This window comes from Triturus cristatus, chromosome 12, assembly GCF_964204655.1.
Source record: "Triturus cristatus chromosome 12, aTriCri1.1, whole genome shotgun sequence".
Lineage (NCBI taxonomy): Eukaryota > Metazoa > Chordata > Amphibia > Caudata > Salamandridae > Triturus > Triturus cristatus.
The window spans coordinates 740816831-740836702 of NC_140595.1; the positions used below are offsets into that span (position 1 = coordinate 740816831).

Consider the following 19872-nt stretch of genomic DNA (forward strand, 5'->3'; position numbering starts at 1 on the left):
GTGGCCCAGGAACAGCACAGGTAATATAGAAGTGTTATTGTTGTTTCCCCACTTGTGGGTTGGGGTTCGTATTTTGTTTGGAAACCTGCTTGTGGCATATTCTCTTTATAGAAGGTGAATTATGTTACTGACTCGCTAAAATCTACAGAGAAGTAAAGTCTTTAGTCATTTCATTACAGGCCCTTCAGGTTCCTTTCGTCAGGACCATGCCCAAGAATTTGAAAGATTCCTTTCATAAGAATGTGACCATGTTCACTCCAATTACATGGTAGTGCCACACCCATCACCCAGAGTACTAAAGGAAGAGCAACACCTAAAGCTGAGATATAAATACAACCATCCACCCAAGCACAGTTTGAGGCAATTCTCTAACCACATATACTTTGCATATGTACCATTATCAGAAACCAAAGCTGCAACATTCTCCACCATAATCCAGCAGTGGCCGGTGCAGGTAAGCGCGGTGAGGCGGGGGCGAAGGGGATGTTGACAGACGACAGAACAGTGGCAAATTAAATAAATAAATAACTCCTATTCCATCGTCTGTCGACATCCCCCCGCAGCGCCTGCACCACAGTGCTTAATTTTACCAAACGCTGCTGCCATAATCAAATGTCTTACATAGCAAGGAATCTTGAACTTCATGTATAATCATCTAAAAACAATCCACAATACCACACATGATTTTACTCTTCTTCACAATCAAACCTTTTCACCATTGACACCCCCTAAAAACAAATATCTCCTACCTCATCATTGCCTAGGCATTCTTCAATAGAAATATCGCAGCTCCTAATTTACAAACCTCGCCACTATAAAATGCAACCTGTACAAACCATCAACAATAGACGAGCTATACACATAATCAGCAACAATTAAAACATTATTATCCCAACCTGCAGTCCTCACCACTGTTGACAAAACCAATATTATTAGCACATCATCAAGACAAAAGACAAATATCCAATACACCCTTACCCTCTCCTCCATCCAAAAGAACCATCTTCAGCATTACACACATAATTATAAGCACCATGAACACACCTTCATAACTGTTTGCAACTTGAGCACAACATAATCCATGTAGGAAGTCCGCCTTTTCTGCATGGGAACCCATGATTTTATTTGTGTTTTCTGGACCCTTTTTTTAATGGCTTTAGAATTCTGTGCAAGTTACCCATGCTAACCATGAGTAAAGTGACTGTGCTCCCCTTTAAACATGGTTAATTTGACTTATTCTTAATTGACACATTTATCTTCCCTATATGTCCCTAGTAAATGGTGTAGCAAATGTACCCAGGCTGGAGGTTGAATGCCACCTGTGGACTGCAACTCCTATTGTGCCGTTCACAGAGTGGGTCTACAAAACATGGCTTCAGGCCTACCACTGTAGCCTTACTGCTGCAGTGTAAAACTTGCAGTGCAAACTGTCACAATAATCCTTTTTGACAGGCAAAGACCTCCCATTTAAATGATAATAAGTCACCCCTATTTAGGCCTTGTAGCCAACAAGGTAGGGTGCATGGTATTTAAAAAGTGGGAAATGTAGAAAACGAATGTCACCATGTCCCTACAGTAATAAGGCCCCAAAAGCTATTTTCACTGTGTCTGCCATGGCCGTCCTATACATAAAACTGGAGTACAGATTAGAATATAAATATTGCTGTCTCTGGTTTGGGACCAGCTAAAGAAATAATTATTTGGACCAGCTGGAAAAATAATTAAACCATTATTTTAATAGATGTTTGATTTTTAATAAGTATTGAGGAAACTTAACTTTTAAAAAGTTACCTTTATCCTTCCTAAAGCTGCTGGAGGCTAATTTGCCTTACCTCTCTATCAGCTGCACAGCCCGTTCTTGTCCTTTAATAAGGTGTGAAATTCCCGCTTTGAGCTACACAGTAGACCACTTTCATAGACAGGTTGACCTGAATGGGGAGGGGTGACCCCTCAGGGAAGAGCTTCTGCCTCTCCTTTTGGCACAACAGTGTCAGATCCTGCCTGAAAGACATGTCTGTCACATACAACATTTGTGCCCTCGAAGGGGATCAAACAGGACTTGAACACAATTCTTGTGTAGGCCATGTCTGGTTGCTGTTGAACCCTCCTTAGTCTTACCAGATTTCTATCTCATTTTGTGATGTGAGTCCAGGGCCAGCTTCAAACTGGATTTTAGTGTGCAATGTGGGAGGACACTAGTAATTTCCAAAGTAAGCTACCCTACATACGCCCTGCTCTCAGAGCCAAGGTTGGTGTGGCTGAAGCCTTTGGCCATCTTGGAATTGCCCTGCCACGTATCTTGGGCCTATTTGTAGAAAGCCAAACAGGAACTACTGAAAAAGTAGGTATGCCAGGGCCTGGAAACATTTACCCCATTGATTAGAGAGTGCAAAGGAATCACCCCCCCCCCCCCACCAGTAGCTAGTGCCAACCATAAATGCAGCACCCCAAGGACCCTGCTTAGAAAACTTTCTAAACCTGCAGAAGATCAGAAGAGAACTGGACCTGCTGTCTGTGTCCTGAGAGGATCTCTGAAGGACTGGACCTGCTCCCTCTAGTACCCAGGAAAAATAAGTGGACTTCAAAGTTCAGTTGGATGTTTTACTGTATGGCTACAGGGACACAACAAGCTTCAAGATGTCTTTTCCCTGAAGTGCCCAGCTGGCTAGTGGCAACTGGACCTGGAATAGACTTTGCTGTTGGCCTCTGCCTTTCATCCCGAGAGTCTCTAAGTGCCTTGCCCAGAGGTCCTAAGGGCTTTTGAAGTGTACTCCCGTGGTTCCTGGGTTTGCAATATCACTTTTATGGCCCGTTTTGCTATGATCTGCGCAATTACTTACAGTGGTACTATATTTGAATCTCGAATACCTTGCATGCATTTCTAAACTCTTTCCCGCACTGGAGTTATGGCTTTAAGGTTACACAGGAATTTTTTGACTAATACTTAGTCTGTACATACATTTTGAATACTACAGATATGTATTGAAACTTTGTTTCATTACAGATTCCAGCCTTGATTACACACTGGCCCCAGTCTCCACACAAGACTTTGGGGCTTAATAAGGTAAGACATATTGCCTTGACTTTGACCACACTTAGATTTTTTTAAACAGTTGGGACTGATGAATATGATCTCCCTTCACTTCACAGAGCATATTATGCACTTTTTGATGATTAATTTGACTGAATGTACTGTACAGATTCCTTACTTTCTCTAAGAGGACGAAGCTGAACATATGCAGAACGAGGTGAGCTTCACATCCTTTATATCTAGTGTGACAGCCACTATAAGTAACATACCCAGTCACATTTTCTGCATGCACAGAGATGACTAGCCCCATATATTAATATGGACACAAGCCATGATTATGCAGCTTTATACACTATTGCACACTTTCTGCACAGGTATTCCTATAAATCTGACTAATCTTCACAATGGGTCTCAATTACACATTATATATGCTGAAAACACCACTTTCCCCTCAGAACTACTTAAATATATCCTTTGGCTGACTCTCACCCACACGTAACAAGATCGAGCAGAACACATGTCGGGTACCTCTTGGGTCGCTGACCCTGGTGACGGGACTAAAATATTCTTTGAGCCCCTCCTCATAACATTATATTTGTATTATAGCCCTGATGAAGTCAGCTGTTACGTTTACAGCAAAAGGCGAAACACGTGCTGGAAAGTGGAAAGTCAAAGCGTAAGGGGGTAATTGGATATTTGAATAAAGAACTGTTGCTACGACGACTTCAACGTCAGGATGTTTATGAGTGCTCTGATAATTTTCTTAATTCATTTTGGAATTCCTTCTAGTAGAGGAAGATTAGGCGGCTCTTCCCCCTCCAGAGCACCAAATGACACGTGGACACCTACTAAATGGACTCTCATTTGTTTCCACTGCTAATATAGAATACGTTGTGTGTGCCTATATTCCCAACCACCATTTCTGTTTTGTTTACTATCTATCCACTAGTACAGCTGCAATTACCACTTATTGCAGAAACGTGATGACAATTCACACCCATGCAAATGCATAGAGTTGGAATGGAAAACATGCATGCTACCGGGTGATGTTTGATGGGCTTGTGTGAATGACGACTACACAGACATCTATGAAGTACTCTTATCAGGCAAGACAGTGCAACCCAATAACTATAACAGATATAAGTGTGAAAAAGTTTACTCTAGTGAGACAAGGGCACATCACAATAACCTAAACCCTGGCCCAACACCTTGCAAATGAAATGCCGCCTCACTAAACATAAAAATATACCTAGCAATACAACCCACTCCTAAAGATCCCAAAACCTTTGCTATAACTCTTCTCAGATTTGTAACTCAAAGAAATAATCTCTCTTCCCTAGCTCTGCCGTCCTACTGCCCTACGGCCGTCCCTCCAATTTCTGTTTTTTTCTGACTCAACTACCTCAATCGCTCGACCACACTCCCATATCCCCATCAAGCTGTTTTGCCCACCCATTTGTGAGACCAGCAACCACTCCAACCTAAAGAAAACCCAAAAACCTCCCATTCATAAAAACCCTCCTCTAAGGAGCTCTTTTGCTTCACTCCTCCTGACATCAGGATCTCACCCCCAACACATTTGCTAACTTCTACCTGAGCTCTAACAATTAAAAATATATCCCCATAAAAGAGAGATGCAGCCCCATTGGCTCTAAAAAACTGAAATTCATCAAACTTAATTTCTGCATGCTTAAGTCTCCCAATCCCTTCCTCACAACAAAAATTCAATATCTCCCTGTTCACCTTGCTCCTAACCTTGCCAATAGCTGCAGGCTTAATGGCCCCAAGCCACGCTGTCTGTAGTACAAGTTCTGTCCAAACGTCCATTGTTTCAGCCCACAATCTCCTCAACCCACTAATATCTTTTTTGCATCCTTTTTTCCAGAACCAAATTGTTCTCACCCAAATGCATTATCAACAAATCCGTGCACACCAATACCCTAAACAGATCTGCTAAAGTTAGTAGAGCTGGGTAGAAACTCATCGCTTTACCACGCCAATTAACCAGCACCCTATTATCGTTAAATCCCAGCTGTCTGCAAAATGACCTGCAGATCCAAACTGGAATCACCGCCTTGACAGGTCCAGGAGCTCAACCTACAAGGAACAGCCAACAGCAACAAAAAAACATAGGTAACCTTACAGCATTTGTGCAGCCTGTTCCAAAATAATGCCGTTCCTAAAACAATCGTACCTCCATCTCAAAACCTCCTGATCTGCTCCCTCAATAAACCCTTGACGTCTGCCTCTGTTGCTGCATCTATCCCGGAGGAATGGGTTCCCGACTCCCAAACAGACAAACCTATCTCCCTCAACACTCCCTGCAAAGCCCTCATCAATTTGAATGATAACACTGGAGAGCTGTCTGCATGCTCGAAACTTTGCAATCCTTGATTTAGACCCATCCCCTCAAACCCACCTAAACAGTTCACACTAACTCTGGCCGGTAACTTGGCAAGCAAGCCACAATACCCTTGCCTCTCTGGGGAGATTTACTAAGATTTTGCACCGTGTTTGCATCACAAAAGTTTCACAAAATGGCGCAAAATCTAATTTCTTTCCAATGCTAAACATGTTTAGCGCTGGAAATAATGTAAAAATAATGCGACGCATTGCCATTACTTTGCGCCATGGGGGCATGCCAAGGGTGGTGCATGGGCGTTTCCATGCAACCACCCAGCATTTCTCATCCTAAACCCAATTTACTAAATACAGTAAATTTGGGTTTACCGTGAGAAAACTGCGCCCTTTTAAACTAGACGCAAGGAAGGTTTCTCCTTCCTTTTCCGACTTTGCTTGCGTGCTGCACGGTGCAGCACACATACAAAGTGGGAAAAGCTTTCCCATATGTCTAGGCATAGTATTGTGTACAGGAAGGGTACCCTTCCAGTACAAACCTATGCTAGACTCACACACACAGCCTAGTGCCATGGTGCTAAGGTGTGTGCGTGGCACACAGTGGTTAAAATCAGCGCTGGTGCAAGGGAAAGGGGAGGAGAGAGCCATATCTTTAAAAATAGGGCGCTCTCCTGATCCTTCCCTGGTGCGCAACAGAGGGCAGCCTCGCACGACATTGCACTCCTTTGAAGCCCCAGCTTTAAGACCAATTCCTCAGCTAGGTTTGAGGTGCCCCGAATTCCCCTGGGTCTTCATTGACTATACAGCAGATAAAGGACTTCATGGAAGCCATGCTGCGTATCTTTAGTGCGTATCTGGCTCTCTTGGGCCCACAGAGCTTCTGAGGTCTACAGTCAGATTACTGATGGCAGGTTCTCCCCTAACACTGTCTGTCTCCATGGGACCCGTTACCAGTCCCATACTGTCAGTGGAATAGACTTCCACACCAGCCCCAAGATCCATGCAGGTTCTTGTCACCCCGACGGTTATACTGACTCCGCCGGCACTGATGGAAAACTCAGTGCTGATGTCCATATGTGGACTCCAGACCAACATCAGCCTGAGCTCAACTGATGTCATGCTACAAGGGAACTAATGCACAACTGGTCATTATGCAGACTCACTCGAAACCTGTGCCTCTTCTGACATACAGGCAGAAAACCTGAGCCTACGCCAAGACATTACGACACTGCAGGGCCAGATAGCCGTAGTACAAACAGGGGCTTGGGGCCCTGACCCTGCTGTTAGAGCCAAACAGGGGGGTGTTTTGCGTCCTCCTTTATTCAATCCTGGGGGTCATTACTCGATGCTCACGGCCCTAACCCACCCATACAGGTGATAGCTCCTCACCCCGTCCAGCTAGCACCCCCCAGAACTCTTTTATGGCGAGAGCTCCAAATACAGCATCTACCTTAATCAATGCCAACTGCACTTCATGGCGTGTGCTTCCGCCTTCCCAGACGACACCTCCAAGGTCACTGTCCTATCTCGGAGGAGACGCCGCCCAGTGGTCCATAGCATTGGTCGAAAACGGCTGTATCGCCTTCCTGTCTTTAAGGAAACCCTACGACAGATGTTCGCCCGCCATACGTTCTTACAAGCTGCCGACAATGAACTCCTCAACCTTAAACAAGGCACTTCTGATCTACTGCATTGCATCACCACCTTCAATAGACTGGTTATCGAGGCCAGGTGACCAGAATCCAAAAAGATAGCTGTCTTCTACAGAGGATTGGGGGATGAGGTCAAGGATCTTATCTCACAACTATCCGAACCCCCGGAGGATATTGGATCCTTCATCGACTTGGTGGTCAGAATGAACTACAGATTGCAGGAGTGTAAAAATGAGAAATCCAAAGGCACCGATTCCCGATTCGTCGCGTTCCGAGATAAAACCAGGAATGAACCGGTGAAAGCACCTGAAGCACCCGAACCAATGCAAATAGGCAGAGTCCATGGTCCCCTAACCTGTGAAGAAAAAGAAAAAAGACAAAAACAGAACTTGTGCCTGTATTGCGGCAAAAGCGGACACTTCGTCAAAGAGTGCCCGGTGAAACCTGCCAAGACAAGAACCAATAAACCCTACGCTCTTTACGTAACCCACAGGGATGAAGAGGGGAAATGACGAAACCCAGGAGGTGAGGGGGTCGGTCTACTGGGTTCCTCCTCCATGCGGACCCCCATCTCCAGATCCCTTGATAACATCCGACACATGGTAGAATATGCGTACAACAGCAAACATATGTCCATAGGAATGTCGCCCTTCTTCTGTCTACAAGGACGACATCCACGATCAGCGTCATGGGATAAACCGCATACCTGTCACATACCTACTGTGCAGGAGTACCATGCCCTTCTACACGACCTGTGGCAGAAGGCCTGGTTCGAGCTCTCCAAAGCCAAGGAAAGCCACAAACAATATGCCGATGCTCACAGACAAGCAGAACCCGACTACAATGTAGGGGACGAGGTATGGGTTTTGATAAAAAACCTCAATGTACATGGACCCAAAAAGCTGCTGCCAAGATACGTAGGCCCTTACCCCATCGAGAAAGTCATCAATCGGGTGGCGGTGAGTCTCTCCTTACCGCAGCAGATGAGACCGCACCCAGTGTTCCATGTTTCTCTCCTACGTCCTGCCCATCCTGAGAATCGTGTAGTTAACCCTGCACCTCTCGTCCTCAGGGTCGATTATGAGGAATATGAAGTGAGGGCCATCCTTGATTCCCATAGCACTTTTTTTATCTGGTGGACTGGAAAGGGTATGGTTCAGAGGAACGTTCCTGGGAACCCTTGTCCCGTGTGCGCCATGCTCCCCTGTTGGTTCGTGACTTCCATGCATGGCACCCGTTCAAACCACGCCCTGCCACCCCTGTGTAGTTGGGGGTTTTGTCTTGGGAGGGGGTACTGTCATGGATCCGCTCCGGGAGGGGTTACTGGTATGCGTGTTGGTTTCCGGTCCGTGTTTGGTGTGAGTTACTGCAGGCCCGGTTGGCATTCTAGCCCTCCAGCCAGGAAGTGCACCAAGTCAGGTGCGAAGCACTACCGGGTGAGACAGCATAAAGCCGTGGTGCTCAACCCATCAGCGCTTCTAGTACTGACTTTTGCCCGGATGTCTGCCGCTCGCTGCCTTTCCTAAGGACCTTCTGGACTTTGCCTGTCTGCCTTCCCCGAGTCCTTCCCCTACGCTGACGCACTGAAGCATCTTCCTTGCTAGCAAATAGCGCAGGAGCGCATTGCTGGTGTTCACCCTTGAGCGACGCACTTGGAACGCGTGGTCGCCTTATTTTTGCCACGGCTCTGGACTGCCTAGGTACTCTGTCCCTCGCGACACGCACTGGAATGTGTGGTCGCGGTTGCCTTGTTCTTTTCGTGGCGCAGGAGTGTCTTGTTCCTTTCATCCTCGTGACATGCTCTGGGAGAGCGTGGTCGCGGTTGCTGTGTTCTTTTCACGGCGCAGGAGCACCTTGTTACTCTTTTCCCTCGCGCCACGCATGGTCGCAGTTTTCTTTGATTTTACTACCGCGCAGGAAGCGCTTGTTGTTTTTTCCTCTTCTCCATCACGCACAGGAGAAGTGTGCTTGCATTCCTGCCCTACTACCACACAGGAGAGCGTGGCAGCCTTTTCACTTTCCTTGCGCTAGCGCTGGGAGCACTGGTGTTTTTCTTACCCTTAGTGGCAAGCGCAGGAGCGCGTTGCCGCCAAACCTACTCACACATACGCACAGGAGCGCTGGAGTCACCCTCTTCTGGTGCAACAGAAACTGGAGCGTGCCTTGACTGCCTTCCTGTTCGTCCTACCCCTTCCACCTTGAAGACTTCCTGTTCTTGCTCAACCTTTTCTTTCCAGCTGACTATATACCCTTGAAACAACACCCCTAGTATTGGTGTGATTGTATGTGTATAACCCAGGAAGAAGGCTGGGCAGACACACTAATCATTTGGTTATTCTTTCATCCAGCTGGTGATACCCAGGAGAGTACCCTCAGTCTCAGTGAGACTCCTTACCAGGTCTTCACAGCCGGAATCCCCTTCCAACACTATTAGGACTCCTTCCCCTGGTCCCATCCTTGCCGTGGTCAGTACATCCACCTTTGATAGGGTGAGGAGGGGGATGGCGGTGGTTGTTCACGTCGTCCCTGCGAGATAGCTCCACGAGTTCACGAGGTAAGACTTGTGGGGTTCTGACAGCTCATTGCCTCTGGGCGTGGAAAAGTAGAGAACAGAAACTTACATCAGTGTAGAGGGGTGGTGCTTATATGCAGGCCCGCACCTTCATTTCTGAGGTGGTACCAAAACAACATGGAGCAGCACAACCTCACCTGCAGGCACACAGCAGCACTGCTCTTCTATTCTTCTAAAGGTGAGGAGGCTGCGGTTAGATAGAGTATCCACCAGAAATAGCACCACAAGAAGACTAAACCCTAAAACGCCCACTATATACACTGACACACACACACACACACACACAATAATAAATTAAATAATATATTTCATATGTGTGTGTATGTATGTAGCACAGATGTGATCACCACTGTGTAGTTATGGGTCAGCCACACTTTCGTTTGAAAATACATTTTTGATTTGCTTATAACTTTTGACCTCGAGGACAGATTAGCACAAAATTATTAATTGATCAACTCAGTCAACTAAGATTTGGCATGGGTTGAAAAAGTGCATCTTTTCTCATTTTATCAGCTAAAGGAAATATTGCTAAATGGTATAGCAAAAACGTCAGAATGGATTACACCAACTTGGCATGAAAGTAAAACTTTGCTCAGAAACTGTGCTGTTTCTGATTTTATGTTAATCGCCCAGTAGTTTTTGAGATATTTGTATTTAAAATATGTGCCGGGCGGGATTTAAAGGGTTGACACTCTTGAATATATTCATGGAAGCTCATTGTCATCTCTAAAATTAGTTCAATAACTAACTACAATTTTGGCTGAAAAGACGGTGTTTAAGGGGCGTGGATGCCCCAAAAAGTGGGACGGTAAATGGGGGAAATGGAACAAGTATAGGGGCGATATATATATTTCTCCCACGGTGGAACTGCGGAGGGAGGGGCTGACAATACTTGCTCTACAGGATGGGACAGAAGAAATTGTTTCACCGGGTGGCCACCACTAGAACTCTGCGGGTTGGAAGATGCTCTTCACTTCCCTGTGGTCTCCGTTGTCTGTTCATATGTTATCTATTGTCATGCTGGCTCAGTGCCGCACAAAACAAAGTGTTCAGTATCCTCTTACTCTGTATAATTGATGGACTGTCAATTCGAACTGATTTTCTTCTTGCCACTGATGACCCTATGATGCCTGAATTGTTGCTGTTTTTGTTTTCATTAATAAAATTGTTTATTAAAAAAAATAACTAACTACAATTTCAGTGCTTGTGCTGTCCTATATTTATAAATAGACACTAAACCCGATTCCACTGATGAAATATGGACAAGCAATATTGGAATGTGTGATGGAGGACTGAAGACATTTTGCATTGCATATTTCACGCTAAGAGTGTTGGTATTAAATATAAATATATAAACTCTTTGAGGTTGGGATGAATGATGGACCTAATTTTACGCTGTGGCAATGCCGAGATTAACAATATGAGAGGAATGGAATAATTTTCAAAAAGATTATACTTCTCTGGTCTGTGACTGTTCCTGTTTGTGGTATGATGGTTAATAGCAGAAGCTACGGTGATATGGCTGCATGCAAAGCACTGGATCACTATTGAGTAATAACATCTTTTTTGAGACAAATTGAATTAGATTGTGTATCCTGTAATTTTTTTGCTCGAAAAGAGCTTGTCAGAAATTGTAGTGGCATTAATGGGTATTATAAACTGAATCTTCGATGAACAGTGAGTTTGACATTGATATAGGTTGCGTACTTTGCTGATAACAGGGACCATGTATGCCCAAGTATATTTATTTATTTATAAAGTTTTATATATCGCGAACAAGATTCCGAGGGATATCAGAGCGCTTTACACTAAGTTGGTAGAGGGACAGAATGAAATATACACAGCAATTGTGGAAAGAAAATAAATAAATAAATAAAATAAAAAAACAATGATAAACAATAAGCAATGGTACACATAAAAGGTATAATATTATGCAGACGATACGATCCGTGCCTGTTAGTTGTGCCATGGAGCTAGGAACACAGAGACAGCCGCCTTATGAGTGCCACAACCTCTTATGGTAGGAAATATTGAATCTTTGTGAATAATGTAACTTGATCGATTTAGAGGAATTAAATAATGTATTTACAATACAGGTGATGAATCTATGTTTTAAAGACATACCTGGCCTGGTATAGGAACAGTACAATTAGAACTCAATAAATGTGACCAAGAAGCATGTGATAGTGGAGAACTTGAGCCGCATTGGGAACAAATGTTGATGGTCTAGTTGTTTTTAACATGGAGGCAATTAAGACAATTTTAGAAATGGTTATATTTCCAGAACACAGAGACCTGGAAGAAGGCAGCTTTGCCAAACCTTTCGGTTGTTTTTGCACATCACCAAATTGAGCATTTTGCACTTTATACTGCTGTGAGTACCGCCTGTCCTTCGTAGGAAGCCTTGGAGGAACATATTGCGAATATATATTTCCTATATTTTTATTTATACCTTTTTTTCAATATTTAATTATTTTTAAACTTTTAAATTAAATAAACTTAACACTAAATTAATATTAATAAATAAAACTTAATAATCAGTAACCTTAGAAATGTATTAAATTTAATTTAGATTACTTTAAAAATACACATATCATTATGTATGCACTTTTGGAGTTTTGAAATACCGTAATTATCTTTTAAGAGTGTGAAATAAATTGTATTTTTTCACAGCAAGCTCTGGGGTGCTGCCTATTTTCTTGTACCCCGGCAGGAAAATATATAGATTTATATATTTGGGTTACACTTTCAGGGGAGTAACGCTATACTCAAGCATCAACCACAATCCTTGTCCAGATTTCACAAGCAACCCCAAATTAACCTGTGCGTAACCCTCTGGTCGCTTGGCACAAAAGCAGACAGGCTTTACTTGAAGGCAATGTGTAAAGTATTTATGCAGCTCTTCAAACACCAATAAAGTGAAAAGCAACACAACAAAAATCCCACAACAATTTAGAAAAATGGTGTAAAATGTAATGAATAATTTAATACCAAGATGTCAAAAATCCAATAAAGTAGAACCGGAGTTATGCAACTTAAAAGATATAAGTGAAAATAGCGCCATAAAGCACAAAGCACCAACTGTCGATATCTGGTCGTGCCGGACTGGGACAAAGTCACAAGTTCAAGCCTACTGTGATGGAGCATGGGCCTGATAAGGGGACCCAGTTAGGCCCGCTAAACATGAGTGACTTAAATTGTGGAGGGCAGCAGGACAGCACAGCAGTTCTTTTTGTAGGTGGCCTCCCTCTTCCTCATATCATCTCATAGGACCTTGACCAATGATCTTGAAGGGCCTTGTCCTCAACGAGCTCCCATCACCTACACCTCCATTCCAGGCTGACACTAGGCCAGAGTGGCATTCTGGTCATAGCTTTGCTTCATCACTTCCTGGCCAGCTTCTAAGGTCACGGAAGCCTTCTTCCAGAACTTCTGCATTTGGTTGCAGAGGGCTAGCATGAAGCTAACCACATCCTGAGGGGGCTTCCTGGGAGCTTGCTCCCACCCCTGTTTCACCAAACTAACAGGTCCACTTAGCGGGTGACCATAGAGGAGTTCAACAGGGCTGAACCCTACTCCTTTCTGTGGTACCTCCCTGTATGCAAAGAGTAGGCAGGACAAGAGGACTCCCCTCTTCCGCCTCATAGACTCTGCTAGGCCAATAATCATAAACTTGAGGGTCTGAGGATAGTAAAGTGTGGAGAACTTGTAGATTACCCCCAAACCAAAGGTTAAAGTAATATTATAGTTAGGTGAGTATGTCTGTGACAAAATTAATGTTTTGAACTAAAAAAAAACACTGACATTTACCAGTTATAGTTAGCAAAGTTAACTGTAACTTGCGCCCCGCCATGCATTGCTTTAAACCTCACATATTACATTACTCAAGACATGTTCTAGGACATAATTTATGATATCACAGATGACATCTCAAATGGCATCACTGATGACATCATCCAAAGAGTGTGTTAATTTGTTTTATAGTTTGCATAGTGGCAGGTAACGACCATATTACTTTTCGACCTAATTTTGTGCAGCCTGTGTTCAGCTAATGGGTGTGTGTTTACAAAGTGCATGTGCTCCTAATGCATCTTAGGTTTGTAGAGGTATTGAACATGTTATAAATCTTTGTATTGAAGAGTAACTCTATGTGTTAGTGACAGTCGACGACTTGTGCTCATTATGTTCCACACAAGTTTTTTGGTACTGCAGAAAATGTTTCCAACAGGGCTAAGATTCTACTTATAGCATACTAAGTATTGTAAGCAGCCTTGAGTTATTAGAATGACAACTGCTACATAACATGGAAGCCTGTGTATCAGGTACTAACCTATGTAGATATGCGTGTTTCGCTTCAGAAGATTGGTTATCTGTAAGGGTTTCACCACAGTATGATGGCTGCAGGTAGTATGATCTTTAGCACCTTGAGAGCTTGATTATTTTAAGAAAATAGTCTCTCTTTGGACAAGTTTTGAAGAGTTTACTCTGCTCTTAGTAGATACTTTTTAATACTCTGTGGTGTATTTCTCATGACAGTTTCACTGTCTGCAAACAGTGTGGTACAGAGTAAACTGTCTCCATAGCGTAAACACAGTTTTCAGTGCCCTCTTTTCTACTGATATCCACTTAATTTCTCACTGTAGGTTTGGTGACTGTGAAGGGTTTCATGCAGGCAACAAATGTCCATAGTAGGGCATTAGCTATGTAACAGGCCTTGAATATCTAGAGGAAATTGGTTTGCTGTGAACAATTGTATACAGATTGAACACTGTGTGCAGTAGGAGTTACCCTTTTATCTGGGGTTGTTAGTCAATATGAACACGGCTACCTGTCAAGTGTATTACATAGGGTCAATGTTGCACGTAACACATGCTTGCTGCACAAGGGACTTGTATCTGTGATGCCATTAATGATGCTTCATATTATTCTTAGCTATTTTTGTACTTACTTTTAGGCCTCTAATGCCATTCTAGTATATAGAGTAATGTGTATAAAAGAAGCTTGGGTGATATCATCATTGATGGCATTTGAGATGTCATCAGTGATATCATAATTGATGTCATAGAACATGTCATGAGTAATGTAATATGTGAGGTCATAAGCAGTGCATGACGGGGGCGCACGTTATAGTTAGCCAGCTGCTGAATTTCTGTGTTTTTTTAGTCCAAAACATTAATGTTGTCCCTCACATTGTCACCTAACTATAACGTTAATTTAATATTTTCAGTGAAATTCTAAGGTTTCTTTTTAAACGAAACCAGATTTTTTATCACACCTAACTATAACTTTATTTTAATCTTTGTTTATTTCAGTGAAATTCGATAGTTTTTTTTAATGTAAAGTAATATTTTATTACTATACGTAAAGCCAACTTTCCCGCAATGCACAGCTGAAGAAAATCTCATCAGCAGAAAAATCCCTCTCCGCTGTGAGCACTGGGGTTGATTTTTTAGGCAGGAGCAAATGAAAAAGGGCAAGTTGGGCATATGGTGACATCAAATAATCATGTTGGGAGTTTTGTTTGTCAGTAGTTGTACCTCATGTTTTGTTGTAGATCTCTTGGTTGCTAGCCCTTCTTAGAGTGGTCTGCACCTTCCCTTCCTGTCCCTCAGATGAATTTGTGTTGAGGGTGCAGGGAGTTAAAGCTCACTTTGTGTGGTTTGTCTCCCGCAGAGAGTGCCCTGGCTCAGTGTGCTGTCGCTGATGGGTGGTATGGCTGCAGCTCTCTGAGGACCAAGTATCTTGCAACGCTGCTGGTTGTGGCAGTCCTCCTGGTTGGAATATTCATTCTTCTCTGTTGCATCCACAATATGAGACACCGGTAGGAAGAAATCCCCCAGCCGCCTTAGCTGTATTGTCCACCAGGATGAGCAAACACTAATCAATGTTATGTTTCCTCTCTAGAAAATCTGTGCAAATTGCACACAACGAGGGACGAAGTGCTGAGGTAAGCCTTGCTCGTAAGGACACGAAACTAGGAGTCATTGTTACCAGCAGTATGAACCCCTCTGCCGCCTGTGCACAAGAGCACAGCCCCTCTCTCCTCGCCTCTGCTTCAGCCTCTCACTCTAATTTCCCTCCATCCTCTTCTCCCTCCTTGTTAGAAACGGGGTAGCGTGTTGCGGAGGGGGTAGGCCAAACTCGGAGGCATTGTGTAAAGCATCTGTGCAGCACACTCACAGGCGACGCACCGGGCACACTACAAAACGAGACCACACCAGGTGATGTGAAAATAACGGGTGTATTGTGAAATAAACACGTCAGAATGTAATCACAATTGCATATACATTGTGCCAACCGGCACTGGGTGGCAATTTACAAAGGGATTATTTACAGGGCAGCGTCAATCGGGCCGCTGCCAAGACCATCGCTCGTACAAAGGGATGAAGGTAAAGTCCATCAATAATAAATGTATATCCGCCAGTAACCTCTGGCAAGATCGTGCATTTAACGTCAATGCAATAAACATTAGACATAAACCTAAAGAATCAGTACATTAGCACAAGGCATAACTTTAGGCATGACAACCTCATTAGGCCTGAAGGCATAACCATTAGCATTAGGCATAGTATACAGAACACCAACACTGTACACATTAGTGGCAGAACATTAGGTATCAACCTCAGGCCTAGACCAGCCGTGTAGGCATTAGGGAAAAAGCATTATGCATCTTATTGGGGGAAGTCCCATTGCAGAAACATTACTGCAGGCATAAGGTACAGAGCATAAAGGTAAGACTATCAGCCAATAATGTGTGGCAGCCAGTATCTGCTGGCAAAATAGGGAACTTTGCATCATCGCAGTAGGCAGAAAACATTAGGCATAGACATATGCATTAGGCATCATCTGCAAAAAGGACATTAGGCGTAGAAAGCAAACATCAGTGTGTGGCATTTCAATAGGCACATAAGCATGAAGAGTAAAAGCTATTATGCATCACCTCAGCTCAGCACATTAGCATGAATCCCCTTAGGCATGCAGAAGAGTACATATTCTGTATAACATTAGGCCTAATCCTCTTAGCATAAATCAAAGTATGAACCACCTTACGGTAAGCCTACATCTCTTCAGGCATTCCTCAAAGTAGGCCTGGACATGAAGCATAAACCTCATTAGCCTGAAAACATTAACAGCATGAAGGCATCATCTCAGGCATCATCTCATTAGCGTAGATCACATTAGACTGGGCATAAAAACGCTAGGCCCAAACCTGGGGCATAACTGCATTATCATGAGGCAGAAATATAGTAACCAGAGATCATATTAGCAGTATAAAGGTCTTAGGGACAAGCTGCACACAGTATCACTGCCCCCAACGCTGTAGATTAGCCTTTGGCGCCACAGTGCCTGGTGAGACCCCTTCTCAGGGACTCTAAAAGACAAGTTGCCGAATTGTTGCAACTGCCCACTGTCCGGTGGGGCAGTTGTGCAAAGCACGGTCAGTCCAATACTGGGTCCGAGGAAGCCCCTCTCCTCTGGGTCTTCTAAAATCAACCAATGCCCCCAAAAGAATACTGGCATCGGGGGCCGGCACCGGCAATGTGACCCGATGCACCCCCCCAACCACGGGAAGCCTCAACCTCGAGATGGCCAATACGTTGCAGCGGCCCGCACCTACGGTGCCGCTCAGGGAGAATGAAGCCCTGAGCACCAGAGGGCGCGGGTACACATGGGGAAGGCACCGCCAGTGTGCTTCGACCAACCCCCCCTAGACCCGCCACAAAACTCGGCCCACTCAACGGAGCTCTGTCGGGAGCAGTTGCCAGAGTCCGCGGCGGTGATTTCTCGGCACCCGCTTCGGGTGCGCCGGGCAACTTCAAAGTGCGGGGTAGACTCCCGCCAACAGTGGCATCCAGCCCACGGGGTGGGCTCCCACGGGGTTTCAAAATATGCCGGAATGCGGAGTGGGCAACTGCACGGCAAGATCAGCATAAAACGGGGTAGGCTCCTGTTAGCGGTGGAAACACGGGGTGGGCACCCGCCATTTTAGAGCAGGCAATTGCGGGGTGGGCACCCGCGTAGGAGGGCAAAACGGGGTAGGCTCCCGTTCTTCGTTCAGCAGCGTAGGGTGAATCCCACACGTCGGGATTCCTTCGGGACACGTGTGCAGCACTGCGCTGCAGGATTCAGCTCCTCACCTCCTTGAAGTACAGGCCAGCAAATTATAGGGCTCCTCTTCTCCTAGCGCTCCAAATGTAGTACTCACGAGGGGCTAGGTGCCAGGGACACCCAGTCACACACATGAAAGTAGCACCCATGCTCCTCACCTCCTGGGAGTACAGTCAAGCCCCATATAGCGCTCCCAAGGCGCTAGGTCCCACAGAATAAAGCTGTAGTGCTCAAGAGGCGCTAAGGTACAGGCAGGCAAGTATAGTCCCTTGAAATATAGTGCTCATGGGGCACTAGGGGCCAGGAGACAATTAATGCAGGGCAAGATCAGCAGGCAGTAGGGCAGCTCACCAGACCTGAAGCAGCAGTTACTAGGAACAGTCATCCTCCATTACAATGACAATCCTGCTAGCGCAGCAGTCTCCACTCCAGCAGAGTCTCCCACTAGTCCTGTGGACAGCAAAGGGGTACAGATGGGCACAGAGGCCAGCACGCAGGCCCTTGCGCCGGTGCCTCCTGGCAGAGCGTCCCCTCTCGATCAAAGTCCACGCACAGTCTGACCAGATGGAGGCACAGCACATGGCATATACATTTCCTACCATGGGGGAGATGTCCCCTAAAGGGGGGAGGGGGGTTCCTTATATACCTATGTAAGGCAGAAAGCACACACACTTGGCACTGCTAACCAGCGCTAAAGTGTCCAACGTCCTACAACTACTCATTTCACAACAGCAGAAAGGCTAGGGGGAAGGCGAAAAAAGTTTGGGATGACCCTGCAAGCAGGACCAGGTCCAACACTCCTCATTTTACTTCTCTCCTACCTCATTCACTCCTCTTCCCCCTCTCTTCAGCTCTTCACTGCTTCCTAACTCTCTCCTTCCAGTCCCTCTACTCCTCTCCTCTCCACACCCTCATTCTTTATGCCTTGCAATCTTTTTTTTCCTCTTTCTGTTGCCTTTTTTATCCTCTCTCTCTCTTTACCTTTCTCCACTTACTCCTCTATCTGTCACTCCTTTATGTGCTCTCCTCCTCTGCCCCTGTTCCTTGTAGTTCACATCGGCTCTTTTTCTTCTTGTTTTCAGCCTTCCTGCTTGAGCAATCACACTCGTCAAATGGAATTCTCTTGCTGTTTCACAGCATCTTTATTTTTTCCAACTAGAATGTCATCAATCTCCAATTCATTTACGCCCGCCCCTATTGCTTTTTCTGACAGAAAACAAAGTTCCTGATTTGACGGATATTCCAGATTTGATGGATATTCCATCCGCTGAAATATAAATACCATTATATCCTGTGTGATTTATATTTCGGCTGACGGGATATCCGTCAACGGTGTGACAGAGTAACCCGTCCACTGAGATCTAAATCAGACCCATAGTGTTTTCATTTATTGGACTCTAAACTATTCTTGTCCACACCCAGATATGAGATTCCAATTGCGCGGACACTTCCTATTGACCTTCTGTTCCCCTTATTTAATTGAGACCTGCAACTGTGTTGGTCATAGCACTCTCAACCATGAGGTGATGGTAATGTTCTTCGCATGACCATCCCCAGCTCCTCACTGCTGTGGCGTGTATTATGTAAGGTAAAGTCATTGTGACCACATCACTCAGCCATGACAGCATTCACCGCCCCAGGAAGCTGGCTTCTCCCTCAAAGCAGGCTCCATACCTTACAGGTAATTACTAGGGGTGGTCCTGGACTGGCTGCCAGCGACAGGTACTGTGCAGTTGCACCCTTGATTTTTTTAATTGACATTTTTTTTCTCATATTTGGAGTCCTGCTTACCTTGGCGCCCTAAGAGGGGCAACCCTGATCAGCAAACTCACCACTGCACCCAGCAGAGAAACTGTGCACTTTGCACCACCAGAAGCCATTCCCTGCCCAGAGTAGAGCGATTAATTGCTCAGGTGGGAACCCCAATAAGCAAGCATGCACAATCTGTGTCTCCAGACAGTAGAATCAGGACCTCCCCAGATCACACTGACTCTTCTCTTGCAATTCAGAAAACAACTCTGGCCACAGGTTTCCAAGGAGAACCGTCTAGAACCCTAACCTCATAGCGCCTACACAGCAGAGCATGCACACCCGTCCAGTAATGGAGTACCTTCTACATTTGTGAGTCCCCACTGGCCTGGAGTCACACT

The 19872-nt window shown here is 44.9% G+C and overlaps 1 protein-coding gene across 1 annotated transcript in view; it reads left to right on the plus strand.

Moving 5' to 3' along the window:
* PVRIG (PVR related immunoglobulin domain containing) overlaps positions 1-19872 on the plus strand; it is a 63427-nt gene that overhangs the window by 40803 nt on the left and 2752 nt on the right. Inside the window, exons 3-4 of the mRNA XM_085636788.1 lie at positions 15287-15434; positions 15518-15560. Coding sequence (XP_085492914.1) covers positions 15287-15434; positions 15518-15560 — 191 coding nt within the window. The remainder of the gene's footprint in view (positions 1-15286; positions 15435-15517; positions 15561-19872) is intronic.